Raw genomic sequence first — 18,836 nt, 5'->3', positions numbered from 1 at the left:
GCCCCACTCCTACCCTGGAGCGATCACTGCGAGGGACCAGAGAGGGGATTTCACACTCCGTGTCCCAAATGTGGTGCTCACAGATGCACCACTCCCTGCAAATCCCAGTACAGTTATTTGACTCTTCACCTGGCTACCTACCGTTCATTTCCTTCCTTCTGTATCAAACACAGCGGTTATCAAGGAAACTGCCCAAAGCATAAAAATGAAGCACTGTGGCTCTAACGTGGCACTTGGCCTAAGGAAGAATAAAATTACCTCCAACCCTTCTTCTTAATAATATTTCCCAACACAACTTCAGCCCTGCAACGAGAGAGAAACACAAATGATGATTTCATCAGTCTGGTATAGAAATTAGGTCCAAACCATTTCAATCATGAAAATCGGCTCTCGACGGAGGGATCCCATGTATTTCAAATCCCGGTTGTTAAAACGTTATTAAGGAGCTAAGGAGAACAAGACAATTTGAGGCCAACGAGGCTACCCCAGGCCCCACCCACGGGCTCTCTGAACAAGGAGGAATCCTGCATGTTGTTTACACTGCAGTACAGGATCAAGTGACAGCTGGAATTTTCTTGGCATTTGTCAGGGTCAAAGATAAAAATATCCTGGCCACAGGCAATGTAATTTCCTCCTTCCTTTGCACTGTCCTGCAGTGTATAAAGAACTGCTCTCTGTAATTGCTTGTTATACATCTTAGCAACAGAGATGGGACAAGAACGCAAATGTACATTACATTTAATACCCCCATCTGCCAGAGCCGCGTCCCTTCACTAACTGATCCCAACCCTACTTCCCACAGGACTCATGGCAGGCACAGACCGTGAAGGCGGAATATGATGTAACCCATCTCCTCAGCCTCTTTTGTACTGAGATCCGTTGCGAAGAGAGGGCGTGGCTGGACAAAACGTGGCAGGCGTTCAGGTTACCGGAGCTCAGCCCATTAGCCGTACTGTGGCTCATTGCTGATAATTGCAGGACTTGGCTATTCAGACCTGTCACGACACAAACGACTCCCTACAAATAAGATCCATTCTGGCCTCTCTTCTTTAGAGTGAGAAAACAGGTCAGAGATATTCAGGTTGTTTGCTAGGGGAACTCCAGCTGGGGTGTGCTGGAGTGGAACCAAAGGAAGACCAAAGCCACAGGTAAGAGAGAGACATTCTTCCATCATACGTAATGTCTCTCTGACCCAGCCCAGCGCAGAGACAGCTCTCCATTGCCATCCGTCAGGAGTCAATTCCATCGCCTTTGCTCAAGCCCGCTGCTCTTTGGCTTTGGCAGGTTGTTTTGCCCCTTGTAGATGCTGCTACAGGACTGGCTCCACCAACATTTCTATTCTGAAATAAATACATGGCCTTGATCGTCACACTGGGATTAACTTGTGTGGCTTGTTCTGATGTGGCACTGCTGTGCCAGCTCTGGGTAGGCGCCCAAGTTCCAGTGTGGCGCAGAGGCGAGGACGCTACCAACTGAGCCACGCGAACATCTGTGCTTGGACTGTGTGGCGTGCCCAGACACGCACTGGTAGGAACCATCCACACGAGTGAACTGACCTTCGCTCCTGGCCATGTCAGGCACATTTTGTTCCTGGGCAATTTAATTTTTAACAGGCAATTATTAGTGAAACCTCTCAGACCCTACATTCTGCAGCCTCCATCCTTTCCAGTCAGAAAGTCACTCTCTTCGGGAGGAGACAGGAAAAACCGACCCTTAGTCATTAACTTAAACAAAGCGATGTGTGTGATGCTTTATCGGATTTGTTCTGTGTTGTGCAAGTGTCTAAAACCAAAGATGAGACGCTGAACAGGTCAGACTGCCAGGGCCTTCATTTCGTACAGTCAATAAAAGGTTCCACGACACAGATGAACACTTTCAGTAATCCCAATTAATTCACTGTCGCTAGGGTTTAATACACAGCACACGACATGTTGAGACTCTCTCACCAATGCTCCCAAGTACACGTAATCACCAAAAGATGTTCCCTAAGAGCTACAGGACCATGGTTCTCCATGTTTTTCATACTTGGACCTTCCTGCCTTCTAGCTAAGACACAACCTCCCACTTAGCAACATGGAAATGGCAAGGCGGATGTGACGCCCAGCGTCTGTTCATGACCCTTCTGGAATGACTGCAATTTCTACCCACAAGTATCTTGTACCAGGCCTTCGTTTTGTTGCCCGCCACGTTCTCATCACTCGGCTCCTCACAGCGTATCCCTGGTTATTGCTTGGACGGTAACAGGAATAAGATCAGGCCAGACTGTGGTAGGTGCTGTAGGGACACAGGCAGATGTGTCACCACCCTGAAGAACTACGATATTTCACCTGAGCGCAGGCACAAATGGATGTAGGGAGAGGAGTGGAAAGGTTAACGAGGAGAAAGGCACTGGGCTGACATGGCTTAGCAGCAGCACAGCACAGCGGATTCTAGTTGTCAGAAAAGTTCATAAGAAAAAAATAAGATCAGCTCTCCATATCTCCTGTCTTTTCCTAATGGAGCCCATTCACACATAAGTCTGAGGGAACTGGGATTATTTAGTCTGCAGAAGAGAAGAATGAGGGGGGATTTGATAGCTGCTTTCAACTACCTGAAAGGGGGTTCTAAAGAGGATGGATCTAGACTGTTCTCAGTAGTAGCAGATGACAGAACAAGGAGTAATGGTTTCAAGTTGCAGTGGGGGAGGATTAGGTTGGATATTAGGAAAAACTTTTTCACTAGGAGCGTGGTGAAGCACTGGAATGGGTTACCTAGGGAGGTGGTGGAATCTCCTTCCTTAGATGTTTTTAAGATCAGGCTTGACAAAGCGCTGGCTGGGATGATTTAGCTGGGGATTGGTCCTGCTTTCAGCAGGGGTTTGGACTAGATGACCTCCTGAGGTCCCTTCTAACCCGATGATTCTATGAAGTCACGAACATACAAACGTTCCATAGAACGTGCTGCCTTTCCCCATAAAGAAGCATTGCAAGTGAGTTAGTGTCACAAAAGGCTTTTAAAGAAGTAGACGCTAGGATCTATATTTATAGGCAAACAAAAAATGTATAGGACTCCTTTGTGGTTATAGGGCGAGAAAAGGGCCGAGAGCGAGTGCCTACCTGTTCTGCAACACATAAGAATGGCCATACTGGGTTAGACCATAGGTCTATCTAACCCACTATCCTGTCTTCTGACAGTGGCCAATGCCAGGTGCTTCAGAGGGAATGAACAGAACAGGGAATCATCAAGTGATCCATCCCCTGTCGCCCATTCCCAGCTTCTGGCAAACAGAGGCTAGGGACACCATCCCTACCCATCCTGGGTAATAGCCATTGATGGACCTATCCTCTATGAAAAATAGAATATCAGGGTTGGAAGGGACCTCAGGAGTCATCTAGTCCAACCCCCTACTCAAAGCAGGACCAATCCCCAACTGAATCACCCCAGGCAGGGCTTTGTCAAGCCTGACCTTAAAAACCTCTAAGGATGGAGATTCCACCACCTCCCTAGGTAACCCATTCCAGTGCTTCACCACCCTCCTAGTGAAATAGTGTTTCCTAATATCCAACCTAAACCTCCTCCACTGCAACTTGAGACCATTACTCCTTGTTCTGTCATCTGCTTCCACTGAGAACAGTCTAGATCCATCCTCTTTGGAACCCCCTTTCAGGTAGTTGAAAGCAGCTATCAAATCCCCCCTCATTCTTCTCTTCTGCAGACTAAAAAAATCCCAGTTCCCTCAGCCTCTCCTCATAAGTCATGTGCTCCAGCCCCCTAATCATTTTTGTTGCCCTCCGCTGGACTCTTTCGAATTTTTTCACATCGTTCTTGTAGCGTGGGGCCCAAAACTGGACACAGTACTCCAGATGAGGCCTCACCAATGCAGAATAGAGGGGAATGAATACATACCTCGATCTGCTGGCAATGCCTCTACTTATACAGCCCAAAATGCCGTTAGCCTTCTTGGCAACAAGGGCACACTGTCGACTCATATCCAGCTTCTCGTCCACTGTAACCCCTAAGTCCTTTTCTGCAGAACTGCTGCCTAGCCACTCGGTCCCTAGTCTGTAGCAGTGCATGGGATTCTTCCGTCCTAAGTGCAGGACTCTGCACTTGTCCTTGTTGAACCTCATCAGATTTCTTTTGGCCCAATCCTCTAATTTGTCTAGGTCCCTCTGTATCCTATCCCTACCCTCCAGCGTATCTACCACTCCTCCCAGTTTAGTGTCATCTGCAAACTTGCTGAGGGTGCAGTCCACGCCATCCTCCAGATCATTAATGAACTTATCTAATTCTTTTTTGAAAAGTTTCTGAATTTGTGGCTGTAATTTACTTCTTGGTAGTTGTTAAAGAAGAATTAAAATAACTCTGTCCTGCTCTGCTCATGATGGCCTGGAAGATAAGCTGGGCTAGTCAGGAAGTGCTGTACCTGGCAGCATAACCAAATCAGTGAGACAGGAAGATAGAACAGGCTGTGGTCAGCCAATCAAAACATGGAGTGCACCAATCTCAAACTCTTTCAGCCACCCGAACTGAAACAGGAGCAAGCATCTGTTAAATCTCAGAGGCAACGCTAACTCCCAGTTGTAACTTTTCTGGCCACGGGAAATTAGAGGGAGGCTACTCTTTGATAACACCCAAGCATCAGGTTCGAAGACCCTTGAGTTCAACAGGAGTTTGAGCCAGACCCTCGGGATCTGGCTCTAGATCAGTGCGTTCATTCAAAGACATCTGGAGGGGTGTGTGTTCGTTTCTGCTTCCGAGCACGTTTTAATCATTCTGGGTGACACTCAGCCTCGTGGCCCATAGGCCTGAAGAGGCAGTTGAGTGGCGCACAGGACTTGTGCATGGGTCTTCTGTAAAGGGGGCGGGGGAAATCTTGCCCCAGGAACTCAGTTCATTAATTCTGGTAGGGAAAACCCCTGCACTGGCACTATGGCAGTGCTGGTAGCCTCACTGTCCGGGCTCTCAGCAAGGCAGGGCTGTAGTTATGACCCGTAGAGCTTGCCTTGAGCTAGGAAAGAATTAGGAGATTTGCGGTTCTTTCCACACAGTAGGGTTTTGCCTCTAGACCAAATGCACACTGCACTGCTCCCCCCGGTGTGCTGTCATTCGTGTGTCCCCCTGTATTGATCACCCATCACCTCCCCTTAGACACTGCACAGCAAACTCGCCCCCTCACTCCTTTTTTGTATTCAGTTTTTCTTTAATAAAAACTTCGGAAGAAAAATATTTTTAGATGCGAAAAGGATGGGGCAGCCCAACCCCCAGCTCCCCTGCTACTCGCAGTCTGTGTACGATATCCTGGTTCAACAGGTCAAAGGCAAAAGCACTGCCAGCCTGTCTAAATACCATGCCCAGTTACACCGAGAGGGATTCAGATCACCTGCTAGTAATATGCAAGCAAATGCTACGGAAACCTAGTGAGAGCAGGAACAAACACTCTGCACCTCATGGCGTCTACTTTTTCTATTTCGTTTTTCACCAGCATCAGGCTGTGACCTTTTTCTAACGATTGAGACAGGCTCTGGTGCTTGTAATTTATTGATTGTCCCTCCCAATCCATTGTTGCCCATGCACCCCTCTCTGGTTCACAGCAGAACCTCGTTTTGCACACCTGTAAACTGCTGGTCAAAGTCAGTGTATATTGACTAGCTATTGCTGCTCAAGCACCATTTCATATCAATTTGTACAATCCTAATCCCTTGACAACCTCTGCCTTCCAAATCTCCATCTCTTGTGAGCAGGTGCCCCCACTTATTAGTCCAGACTGCCCCAGGCTCCTTAGCAGTTCACTGTGTGTAGGCCAGGGGATGGAGGCAGCTCATTCTCTGAAGGAGAACTGGGTTTGTCTCTGATTTTGTCTGTTTCAGCGCTGTCAAAGCACCTGGAGTCAGGGATAAGTGCTTCAAATGCACTGAAACCAATAGAAATAAAATACATGCATTCACAGACTGTGCCGGGCCAGTGGAAAATGGCAGTTTGAGCCGCTATCTATCTACGGTACTTATACGGGCCCCGTTTCTGAGCAGGGACAAGACCCTGCACCCGACTGGGTGTATAGGCCTGGCTAGAGTCCACAGGGGTTTTCTGAGACGAGGCCGGCAGTGTGTCGAGGAACCAAGCTACGTGAATTTACCTTCCCGACACAGAAAGGCTGTAACAATTCTGTGGCTCTCAGGAGTGCTTTTGGCACAGGCCAGGTCGTACTATGTCCTGCCCCCAAACCGAGTGTGGGACGAAACGCGGCGCGGCTGCTGCCCTTTCTCACAGCATTTGCCAGGCAGGAGCAGCAATGGAGCCAGCGAACTTTTTACACAACTTTTCTCAACCTCTTTAACAGTCTGTTCTGTTGGGTGAACAAAGGTTTTGTTTAGATCTTAAACCGTAAAATGCCTGGCTAACCCGGCAGGAGCGATGAACATCAACGACAGAGCATCCTGGCACTCCTCCCCAGCTATCGCTCCTTTGTCATGAACAGAGAATCAGATGGGACCCCTGGCCGAGGGATACAGCCAGAGCAGTGGGATTAAGGGAAAACGTATCTGCAATCTGTCACTTGGCTGAAGCAGTGCTGGGGCTTAGGACTTGATTGTCTACATTCCCTGTCTGCTCTAACTATGCCTGTCTCTTCACTGCCACAGAAGGGGTTTTTCCATTGGGATACCATCGCAATGTAAAATCCAAGCGGAGATGAAGCTGTTTTTACTTTGACGTAGCTAGTTGAGTTCAACCCTATACCCCTCTCCCTGCCAATATGGGGTTTACCTCGAGGGAGTGAGATGAGGTAAAAACTCCCATGCCTTGTTCCCACTGGGATTTTTGCAGTGAAGACGCAGCCTGTGCGCTCCATAGTGAAGAGCACTTAATTAGAAGCTTAAAAAAACCACCTGGATTTTCACTGGCAAAGGAATGCAGAAGGGACATCATCATTCTGGGAGAAAAACTTTATGGGGCAGGAGTCTCTGCTGTAATAAAGCTGGTGAAATACTAGAGCGTAAGCACCGGCCACCCGCTGAGGCGAGACCCAGATTTCATTCCTGCTCTGCACTTTTGCTCTCCATAAGAGCAGGGAGTGAGAGCAGAACTGAGCAGGTGCCACGTGACCCCTCTGGCAGAGCAAAGGGCAAAGCAAAGAGACTTTGCAGGGAATCCAGGACATGACGCTTTGGGGTTGGGCCGGGGTGTGTGTGCGCGTTTTAGAGAACTCCGGAACAAAAGAAAAAATACTGGAGAAAATATAACATAGTAAAAGCACTTTGATCAGGGAAAGTCGGGTAGCCAGGGAAAGCGTCATTCTGGATGTTTACAGCAATCACCCATTTATTAAAACACATCTACTTGTGTCTCCTGGTTAGAGAAACAGAGAAGGTACCTACTTCCCAGCAGCGTAGACTTCTGCTGTGTCAAACAGGTTAATGCCATTGTCATATGCTAAAGTCATCAGCTGTTCTGCCATCTGCAAAGAAACATTTGTAATGTTTATAGAGAGCGCGTCGTAGAAAGCAAGAGCCCAGAAACCACTTGGCATGACCTCTATATCACTAAAACACACGTGTAACACAGCACACGGTAACATGCTTAGGCCAAACATTACAAATTAGGCTGCCTAAAGTTGGGCACCTAACGAGGTGATCTGATTATTTAGATGCCTAACTCTAGGCAGCCACAGTTGGTCTCACTGCACAGCAATACCATGCAAATTGCACGCTATGTATTTTTCAGTCCAGGGTATTTGCCCCCATATCAGGATGCACTCAGTAGCTTATGGATATAAAACAGGGAATCCCAAGCACACCCTGCAATATGATTTTCCTCCTCCCACTTTTATAATCCAGTGTTCAGAAAATTGATTTATATGGTATTAGCTCAGACTACAGCTGGCATCTGTTGGCTCAGAAAAACCGTGATGCAAGTATTGCGTTGTATACATTTACTACACAGAATGGAGAAGGCTATAAAGTTGCCTCCTAGTCTGTATTACCAGGGAAAGATACAGCTGCAGCACATGTTTCACAAATATTACTGGTAAACTGAATATATCTTCTGAAAGTCTGGCTTCACAGAAACACCACTAACTTAAAAACTTCACCATCCCCATGAGATGCATGTTCCAACATCCATGTACAATGTAACAGAGCTGTACATGTTTTCTGGGGATATTTGCTTGAACAAAAACATCTGTTAAATTCAGCTGTGTTTGTGCCCCCTTTTGTGTTCATTTCCCACAAATATTACAGAAAAATCACCGTATAGATCAGGGTGTTCATAGAAAGTCATTTGAGACTATGTGCTGACTCCGAATTTTGAACTCTTAAACACAAGTAATTAGCAATGAAAGACTGGTTCTAAGACTTATGCTCACTGAGTTAGGGATCACAAAGACTACCATGTGACCTGTGTGTCCAATTAAACTAACCAATGCATCTCAAATTTTGAATATTAGATAGTTGGAACAAACAGCTCATGAGCAAACTGCTCCTGGAACAATTGTGAAAAGTATTCGGTTTGAATTTAGTCTCTGTTCTTGGAAATTATTCTCCAATTATGTGCTACAAATTATTTGCTAAGCAGTAAGTACTAGTCTTGGTGGATAATAATTAGCCAAAGAAAGGATAATTTTAGTTTCTTTTGGCCATAATCATAAAAATGAATCTAGCTAATTTGAAAAACAAAGTTGAAATATGTCAGACAAACATGAATATTTATGCATCTCTACAGTGAAAATTGGTAAATATGACAGAACCTTTCTTCATTGTGAAGATTTCCCATGAAAAAGGGCATTGGCAACACTTAAACCAATAAAAGGAACTAGATTACGGAGTCTCCTGAAGCTGATTTTCAGTACAACGAAAGGAGACAAACGAGAACTGTATCTTTGACCTATGGAGTAGGCAGCGCAAACAGGGAACAATTCTTACCTCGTCTGTAATCTGCCCTCCAAACGTCACCCATGTTCCTATAAAGGGAAAGAAGGGAAAACACTCATTCTGAAAACACAAGTACAAAATACATACAACTTAACTCTGCTCTGAAAGGCACAATAAACGTGGAAAAGGGAGCTCCAGATTGAATGAATCTGTAGGTCACTAGCAGAGAAACACAGGAACAATCCAAACGCAGTCAGTCCTATGCTAGTCTGTCAATACCAAGCTGGCCCCACTGTTCTTCCTTCTGGGATGTGAAATATCCCTGCCCAAAGCCTGTGGGTGGGTGAGCGAACCAGGCTCTCAGGGCCTCCCTATCACTTGCTGTTACACTTAGACTGTCTCTCTCTCTCTCTCTCTCTCATGTGTTTGCCTGACTCGGGCAGAAGACTTTTGTCATCCGGGTGGATTCTCAAGGATACCAACTGCTCGCGTTCTCCAACGCCTTCCTGCCAGGTCAAGCCCTCTCACCAAACTGGGATGGAGCATTGTATTTCTGCCCTTGCCAGTCATTTGCAACACCTACTTGCCCTTCCCAGCCAACAACCTGCAGGGAACAGTTAACTAAACCACTTTCGATTTGCTAGTGGAGACCCGTCTGCCTGTAATGACCCCACTGCCTGACATTACAGCATGAATCCCCAGACTAGGAACCTGTAAAAGTTCATCCGTTTGCCATTTCCTCTCCACGCTGTTGCCTTCCCTATTCTAGTGGATAGTGGATACCCATAGCTTTCTCGATGCTGCCCAATTTTAGCTCTGTTGCAGCTTGGCAAAGGCACGAGGAGCCACAGAGGTACTGGGGCAGCTTCTCTGCAGACTTAGTGCTGGCCTACACATGATATTTTCCCAGCTATACAGAACAGTTAAACAGGTACAGCTCCCCCAATGTGGACATACCTGTCTTGGAATAAGAATGGCTTTTTAAGCCAAAATGACAAACTAAGCTGGAAAAAGACCCCCCTACCAGAATAAGAGGGTCCACATGGGGAGTTCTACTGGTATAACTATAGCGGTTTAAATTCACACCTTTCCTTATACCAGTATAACTTTCCCATGTAGGCAAGCCCTTAGGAAGACAAGGGTGCATTGGTTGCACTCACGCCACATTTGGAACGTTATCTGAGCAACCAAATGTCTAGAAAGTTAGCCTTTGTTAAAATGAAAACCTAGATTCTGCAGAAGTCCACGGCACTTGCCTGTGGATACTTCTAACTTGTCACAGGTGAACAGGGAGCACAGTGTTCAGTTCGTGCTAAGTGACTCTTTGTCTGGATATAATCAATTACAGCAGATTCTGAAATCTGCACAAACTCTCTGCAAACTACAGCTCAGGAGTGGATCATTCTCGAAGGATCTTAACTTGGAAGCGCTGAACACGAGTGTTCATGAGGAAGCGAGAACAATGCCGTGTAGCTTGTTTCATATAAAGAAAAAGGTTAAGTTGTTCCTTGCAGTCCATCTGAATGATAGCAATTGAAGAGTCAGACATTTGTTTCGGCACTAAGCTGTGAAGGGGCAGCAGCTATCTTGAGTTGTTGGTGTCTTTTAAGAGATAAAGTGCTGTACTACCAATGCTATCGTGAGGGCTGATAAAACACTTCTGGTTTATGCCCCCCTTTTCAGACATTGAGAAACCTGAAAAACAAATTACCTTTTGGGCTGAGATTTCTCAGGCTTGTTATCAGCCCAGGGGAAAATGCTTTTTATGAAAGTTTTATAAAATTTCATTCAGACAAGAGAAACAGATTTTCACTGTTTACATTTTTCAGATGCTTCATTTTCATGACAGTGACTCAAATTGCTTTTCTTTTAAAAGTGACCTACAATGGAAAAAACGTAGGCATGTTCTTTTTCCTTCTTTATGATGGATAAAAAAGGCCTATATGTTTCTCTTCCCTGCAACAAGCAACATTTTAGTTTTCTGTTTGTCTTTTCCATTAAAATGTCAAGGTGAGAGTCTCTGGGGACTGGACAGGTAAAAGTCAAGACAGTGAAAGTTGATCAGCTGGGAAGAGATGGGATTTTTACTCAGATTCTTTAATTCCCTGATTTCTTTTTGTTCATACTTATTTAACTTCTAGGGCTCATTAACGTTTTGGATACAGGAAGCTTCTGTCAAAAGATTTAACTGCTCACCTTGCAATGAAGGTGTGAGAGCTTAAACTAAATCAACATTGTCCAGTTGTGGCAGGCAGTGTAGTTGTAGCTGTGTCAGTCCCTTGTCGCTCAGACATTGTCCGAGACACACACAGCAGCTACTCCAGCAAAACAACGGCAACTACACTTGATGTTTCTGCTATTTCTATAAAAAGCACCGAACAAGGAGAACGCCACTCCCCAACCTGGCCAACTTGCGTCATACATCACAAAGAAGCCAAAGAGAGCCCAAGTGGCCTCGGCAGGTCACTGCTGAGCTTTAAACTGAGCGTGGACTTAGCCCTCACTGAGGGCTGGTGTCTTTGCAAACCAAATTCTAGCGTGACGTGTGCCACGCTGAAGAGCTCTGACAACCACATGCAGCAAATGGCACAAATGTTACTTTTAAACGGCATGAGCACATGGGTCTCTTGAGGAGCAGACGCAAAGAGATGCCTGTTTGTGAACCCATCCATGACAGCACCCCAGGTAAACCTGTAACCGCCATATATTTTAATACAGAAAACCAATCGGGAATACAAGATGCACTAAGCGCACAGGAGGATTTCAGAGTCTGGTAACCATGCTGGTCTGCGAGGCCACAATCCAGGCTGATTCACTGGGGGAGAGGCCGAGGTTTAGGACAGAACAGAAATCTGTGGTTAGATCTGGTTACTCGGTAACCGGCAGTTAGCAACGACAATGCAGGGAAATGCTGCACTGGTAGCTGGATCCGGTTTCAGGTCATCCATTTTTAATGCAACATGGAATCAGAGGAACATCGCCCTGATGGATGCAAAAGCTGCAGCTCCCTTCACCTGCCACCTCCACCTTGGGGGCCTGTCTCTTACTTAAATAACTGAGGGAGAAATCATTGTGAAGAGGACACAGGAGAGGTATGAGAGAGTGCACCTGACGATCGAGTCACTTACCTAAGCCAAGGCAGGACACTCGCAACCCCGATTTCCCAAGATTTCTGAAAAAGAGAAACACCTCTTAATAGCCACTGGAAATGTCAGAAATAGGATGTGCCATAGCTACATGGGACAGATGCTACGTGTGGTGTCCCCGCTCCCCATCCCTTCGGCAAACATCACAGGAACATCCGCTTCCAGAACTATAAACAGAAAGGACAGGGGTTTCAGTGCCCTTCAGTTGCACTCCAATCAACACAAAGTGCTGTGTACGGGAAGTGTTTAGCTAAGCTCTTGTCTTCGAATGAACCATGAGTACAACATATTCCCCAGGCACCAGCATGGAGCAGCAGTTGATGATACTTCTCCTAAACTGCTGATCAAATGAAATTACTGTTTTCACTACAGGGAAATTATGCAGCTACATATGTATGCATGTATAGATAGTTAGAGGAAGAGCGACCTCCATACTGTCAAAAAGGCAATGCTAGTGAAGCCATTTTAAATAAAAGGCATTAAAAATAACTTTTATCCTATGCATTCACTGTTCTTGGAAGACAATTTCAGTACAATTTTAATGACGACTTTTTGATCCTGTTCTTTCTAATTACTTACACACACACACACACACACACACACACACACACACACCGTTTTTATGGTGGTGGTGGTCTGGATTTTCTAGTTTTGCCTATGTGACTATTTGGTCTTTGTACTGAGTTGATAAAGTGAAACGCTGAAAAGAAGACTGCATTATTATTGTAAGAATGTTATGAAGGGCACACCCTACAGTGCACCAGGTGTATTATAAAGAACATGCAAACTCAGTAAGTCGTGGTTATTGGCATGACACTTAACAACCCCCTCGCAACCAACCAACCTCATGTTGGTCATCGAACAGGTACAAAATCACAAGCTGGTATGATTACATTAGTCCCTTTACAAGAGCACATTTAACCCCCAAAATAATAAGGATTGAAGAGCCTGGGGCAGATCTGTGAGTTACAAGAGCTGAGTTAGCATGGATGGAAGATGCACATAGTAGAGACAGACAGACAGTGAGTGAGGACACATGTTGCAAAATTACCTGGAATAAACAGCTAGTGTAACTGTTCTGAGGTGACCCGGTGGTTGGGAACCCCCCCACAAACCTACCAACCTGGGTCGCAGGGCTCTAAAGAGCTTAAGGTGGCCATATTCTAGCCTAGTAAAAAGAGAGAACAAAAGAAAAGAAAAGCAAGGAGGTAATGAGAACATAAGGAACGAAATAACCACGAGGAAGAGAGAGAAAAATCCAGTTTATTCATAATTTTACCTTGTGTTTATAAGAAAACAGTGATAGAAATGAAAATATGAAATCAGCAGCACAAAGATAGAATCATAAAAATGTAGAACCAGAAGGGACTTTGTTAGGTCATCTAGTCCAGTCCCCTGCACTGAGGCAGGACTAAGTATTATCTAGACCATCCCTGATATGAAATCAATGAAACCAACGATAGAAGGCGTCACCCCCTCTAAACCCAATTTGATGGCTACAAAATTAAGGCCATGAATTGAGAAGCTATTTACTTAAAGAAGGAAGAGAAGATAAAGAATGATTTTTCCCTGACTCAAATGAGGTATTAGATAACAATTGATAATGTCAAGAAACATTATTATTTTCCTATTTTTGCAACCAAAACAGGAGATAAATATCTAAAGAGACAACAAACACAGAGTCAGTAGGAATGGAAAGGATGCTGTTTCTTAGACACCAGACAGTTAGATATTGCCAACTGAAAAACAAAAGCACTCTGCAACTTGAGAGTATCAACAGAAAATGTATAATTTCGCATACAGCACATCTGCAGGGATAAAACAAAAGTGAAAGCATGGGAAATCTCTTAACAGGTATTTTTAATATTAAATCAGCTTTTTCTACTTGCAAATTAACCATATATGACCGAATAAAACCAGGAAAAGGGCATTTCAAGAAATTTATTTGTATCACACAATACTCTTTTCCTGGGCAATTACTTAGAGCTCCAAAAATGAGTATAAAATTGAAACTATCTATGACAATTAAACATGGAAAACCAGACACATTTTAGTGGAAAATAAAACAGCAAGTGCAAGCTTCTCAGATATAAAATTCACTTATTAGATAACAGACGGTTGCTGAAACTCTGCACGCTACATTTCCACAATAATTTAAAGTGGCAGTAGCAGTGACCTCATTCAATCTGATTTATATGATTAGGCCAGAATCATTATGGCATCCAACTATTTTCTGACAGCAGTTTTACAACAACGGTGTTTTTAACACAGAGAGAGAGAGAATGCAAATTGAAAATTCAGAGTAGATAGGGTAAAAATTTAATAGCTGGAAACAAATGACGTCTATAACGAGTATATAATTTGGTGAGCAGATATGAACTCTACAATGTTCATCTGACTCTTTCAATTTTCAAATGCCTTGAAAATATTAATTAAGATGATACAGATAACTTAACCCCAGTTTTAAGAAGGGAACACTCATGAGAAGAGTCTATGACTCACCCAAAGCTACAGGGCAAACCAATATCACAGCTGGGATTTCGACCCCAGGAGTTCCTGACTCCTGGTTGTGTGTCCAGAATGCATGCTGCTCCCTCTCTCAATAAACTAGTTCAATTTGGGGTTTAAAATCTTTAAAGCATTATAAAAAAAATTGATTTGCACAGATATTTTCTAGTGGCACAAAAGCACAACATTGAATAAGTGGTGTCTAGAAAAAGCATGCCAAGTGAATGGCCTTCATTAGCTCTAGCTCAGGTCTGCTCAACTGCATGAAAAACACGAATGGAACGGTTAGTGTGAGCTATCAGAAAGCACTGGTGCACTTCATTTAGCCCCTGCATATTTCACTGCTATTGAATATTGCATGTTAGACCCGGGTGGCGTTTCAATTCCTGTGTCACATTAGGAACCCTGTTTAAAAAATAAAAATGAAAATGAAAAGATAAGAAAATGTGCTTAGTAAAACAAATTGGCTTGAGATGCTCACTTGCCTTTAAGTCCCCAGATTGTTCTCTGCATTGCGGCTGTTTCGGAGTAGAGCTGGTCTCTAAGGGCAGGTCTACACTGCTGCTTAAGTCGATCTCACTTACGTCGCCCAGGGGTGTGAAAAAGCCCCCCCCAGAGACACAAGTTTTGTGCTATCCACACTGGCGCCGTCTCCTGCCGACATAGCTTATGCTTCTCCCCAAGGTGGAGTAATTATGACGACGGGAGAGCGCTCTCCCGTGGGCATCGAGTGTCTTCTTCACCAGACACGCTACAGCAGCGCAGCGGCATCGGTGTAGCACTGTAGTGTAGATGTGCCCGGAGATGTGGAGAACCAGAAGAGTTCCTTCGGGGGGGGGGGGGGGGGCTCTCTTTACTCTGTATTTCAGTTTCGGTCGAGTGCCCTAGGGTAGCTCTGCTACAAGCCATGTAGAAACTGTATGAGCTAGCAATGAGAAGTACCCAATACTGCTATCGCATGCACGGATGCAACCCTGATGAAATCAGAGGCTGAACTGGTGAGAGAGTCGAATGTAACTCATGTAGCTTCACGTGTTGATCTACACTTCTACTTTTCAAGTGGAACTCGTTTAATTTGTCTCAGCTGCAAGATCTACTCCTACTTCGAAATAAAAATGTAAAGCAAGTTTGGGCCATGTGGCCAGACACACCCATGGCTGGTGCTCTACCGCTAACTACGGTAGAGTGATGTGGCTCCTACTGAAAAGATTTTTTCACGTGGCTTTGGCAATACTGTATTTGTGCCAGGGAGAAGTATATAATGGTGACATTTATCAGACAGTAGGATGGTTTGCTCAGGAAATGGATGAAGCTCTATAGGTTGAGATACTGAAAACTTGGCCTGAACACAGCACTGGAGAATACACCTTAGGGACTGATTCTGGACTGGCTAGGGATGGATTAGAGCAGGGATAGTCAATAGGCAGACTGCAGGGCAAATCCGGACCGCTAGTCCCTTTGGAACAGACCCTGGAATCTTTTTATTAATTATTATTATAATTGTTGTTGTTATTGTTTTTATTTTCTCTGGAGTCTGAACTTTGACTACACCTTGACCAAGAAATCTGGACCCTGACAAAAAATAAATTGACCATCCCTGGACTAGAGGATCACCTAAGACCTTTTCCATCTTTAACTTCTACGACTGACATCAAGCTTAAAAAAAATCCATTTATTCAAATGATAAAGACTAATAACCCAGCCATTAAAACTTTTCTGGACTTTTCCACTTTCTCAGCTTAGAGTCTTCTCCCGTCATGTCTACAGCTTTGAAGTAAGCACATCTAGGAAGGCTTGTTCATTGCAGAAAGCCGGAGGCCTCTACCGCTTTCAATGGTAAACAATCTCCACTAATAAAAGGACCAGGGGAAAGAAAAGCTATATAGTAACACACTGCAGCAGCAGCAGCCACCACACAGTCCAGCAAAAACTAGAGTCATTTGCAGGCTTCAAAGTACAATACAGATCCCTAGATACTAAAGGAAGGAAGCTATAAACAGGGGCATTAAGTCTTCTCCCATTGGCATACAGCATCTTCATAGAACTGGAAGGGACCTCGCGAGGTGTCTAGTCCCGTCCCCTGCACTCATGGCAGGACTAAGTATTATCTAGACCATCCTTGACAGGTGTTTGTCCAACCTGCTCTTAAAAATCTCCAATGATGGAGATTCCACAACCTCCCTAGGCAATTTGTTCCAGTGCTTAACCACCCTGACAGTTAGGAAGTTTTTCCTAATGTCCAACCTAGACGTCCCTTGCTGCAATTTAAGCCCATTGCTGCTTGTCCTGTCCTCAGAGGTTCAGAAGAACAATTTTTCTCCCTCCTCCTTGTACCGACCTTTTATGTACTTGAAAACTGTTCTCATGTCCCCTCTCAGTCTTCTCTGCAGCTGTGCCCATGAGGCACTTCTAGTGTAGACCTGCCCTTACAGTAAGGAACGTAGCTGCTCTTTAGTTCACTGACGAGGCATTTTTCTAGATAGCTGGAGCTCCTAATGATTTTACACTCAAATATTTTATTCAAGTTAATGTTTAAAATCAAATTTACACAAGTTAGGAGGGAAGGTACTGTACATCTGGGGCCGGGCTTGGGTTATGGGGGATTGCAAGTATCAGTTACAAGGTTCACGAGGTACATACATATCACATAACCAGCATAGATCCAGACTGGGGTGCGGGAGTTTTTAGAGGGTCAGTGGATAAGTGGGCTCGGGTACGCCACCCGTGGAATGTATTAAGAGTCCAAGTCAGTATCGGTGTAGATAATAAGTACATGGGTGGGGTGCGTCCCTCGGTTCGTCAGGGAAGGAAGTGGGTTATTTCCCTGGTCGGCGGTCTCAGTTACTCGACCTGGTACTGGCGGTGTCCCATGATGTGTTCCGTGTAGATGTCTCTGGACCACCTGATGGTGTCGGACACCATGAGCTGTCCCATGAGCCGGGCGTAGCGTCGACCGACTCCGCACGCTCTCAGTACTGGCTCCTTGTGGGGGTCCCATGCACCCAGGGCTCCCACAATCAGGGCGTGGATCTGGATCTAGTAGCCCTGGGCTCTCAGGGTGTTGGCCAGTGGGGTGTACTTCAACGCCTTCTGTGCTCAGGCCTCGTGGAAGGCTGGTAACCTGTTTTCGAATGGCACCGTGATGTCTACCACGAGGACCTTCTTCTTTTCTGCGTCCGTCATGACAATGTCGGGTCGCAGTCGGCTGTCTGTTCCGGGGATGGCAGAGTCGACGGTGATCTTTCCCAGGACGGCGGGATGGCTTTCACCAGCTGGTTCTGGATGGCGTTGTGTCGGTGCTGTCAGGCTCCAGAGTGGTGTTTGCATCCACACAGGATGTGGGGCAGGGTCTCGTTGGCGTAGCCCCACTTCCTGCAGCGCTTGTCCTGGTTGCTGTGGCGGACAGCTCTGTTGAGGGGAACGCAGTTGAGTTGGGCCCGGTGGATGAACCGCCAGTCGGCGAACCATAGCTTTTCTTAGCCAACTGTCTATGATGAAATACAGTAAAAAATCCTCTATTTATGAAACTAGCCCAGATACAGGATTGTTCTTTCAGGGACTGGGATCGAAAAGAAAGTGATCTCTGGATTGAAGCCTCAGGTAAGCAGCAATTTGATCAAGGGATCTAGGATTTGGGAACAGAGCAAATCTAAACAGTAATAATAATAGTTATTAACTATAGATGATGGTTAATATTCCTCATGTCCTGTTATACTAGTCTGATTCCCTGTGTAGAACAGAGGTTCCTAAACTGTGGGGCGTGCCCCCCTAGGGGGACATGGAGGAATGTTTGGGGGGGGGCATGGCTGGGGCTCAGGCCAGCCCCCATGGGGGTGGGGAGGGAGTGCCACCCAGCTCCATTCCTGGTTGCCCCGGCCACTGGCCCTGGTCCCCAGCTGAGGCTCCACTCCTGCCCCCAGCTGTGGACCTAGCCTTGGCTTCCTTACCCCATCTGTGTCCCCCCTTCCCGGAGTCACGGCCCTGCTCCTGGCCCGGAGAGGCAGGGGGGACAAGGTAAAAAGTTCAGGGACCACTGGTGTAGAAGTTAAGGCTTGTATTAAAGCTGTACATATGTACAATTTAGTTTAAAAGACAAAACAAACACACACTGTCAAACAGGTTGGCACCCGTACTCCCTTAATAACCTGTGTTATCAGTGGTTTAACACAGCCCTAGCAAAAAGAGGCACCACACAGCAAGGGAGTATTCATTCAGTACTGCCAGGGAGCTGCTAACGGTGAAGGGACACTTCCATGAGGAAGCGGATAGATCTTTTCCCTTCCTCAGCACTGGAAGAGGATAGTAACAGATGTTTGCTTGTGTTTTTCAAAATATT

General features: G+C 45.5%; 1 protein-coding gene across 3 annotated transcripts in view; it reads right to left on the bottom strand.

Annotated features, from left to right (window-relative positions):
* KCNAB2 (potassium voltage-gated channel subfamily A regulatory beta subunit 2) overlaps positions 1-18,836 on the bottom strand; it is a 51,239-nt gene that overhangs the window by 15,277 nt on the left and 17,126 nt on the right. For all 3 annotated transcript variants that reach the window (XM_065421189.1, XM_065421190.1, XM_065421191.1), the window contains exons 2-5: positions 11,975-12,018; positions 8,898-8,935; positions 7,356-7,435; positions 259-303 (exon numbers count right to left, since the gene is read on the bottom strand). In XM_065421189.1, coding sequence (XP_065277261.1) covers positions 259-303; positions 7,356-7,435; positions 8,898-8,935; positions 11,975-12,018 — 207 coding nt within the window. The remainder of the gene's footprint in view (positions 1-258; positions 304-7,355; positions 7,436-8,897; positions 8,936-11,974; positions 12,019-18,836) is intronic.

The sequence above is a fragment of the Emys orbicularis genome, chromosome 22 (genome assembly GCF_028017835.1).
Source record: "Emys orbicularis isolate rEmyOrb1 chromosome 22, rEmyOrb1.hap1, whole genome shotgun sequence".
Taxonomy (NCBI): domain Eukaryota; kingdom Metazoa; phylum Chordata; order Testudines; family Emydidae; genus Emys; species Emys orbicularis.
The sequence above is the reverse complement of the archived record's forward strand: the minus strand, read 5'-3'. Positions and strand labels throughout refer to the sequence as shown.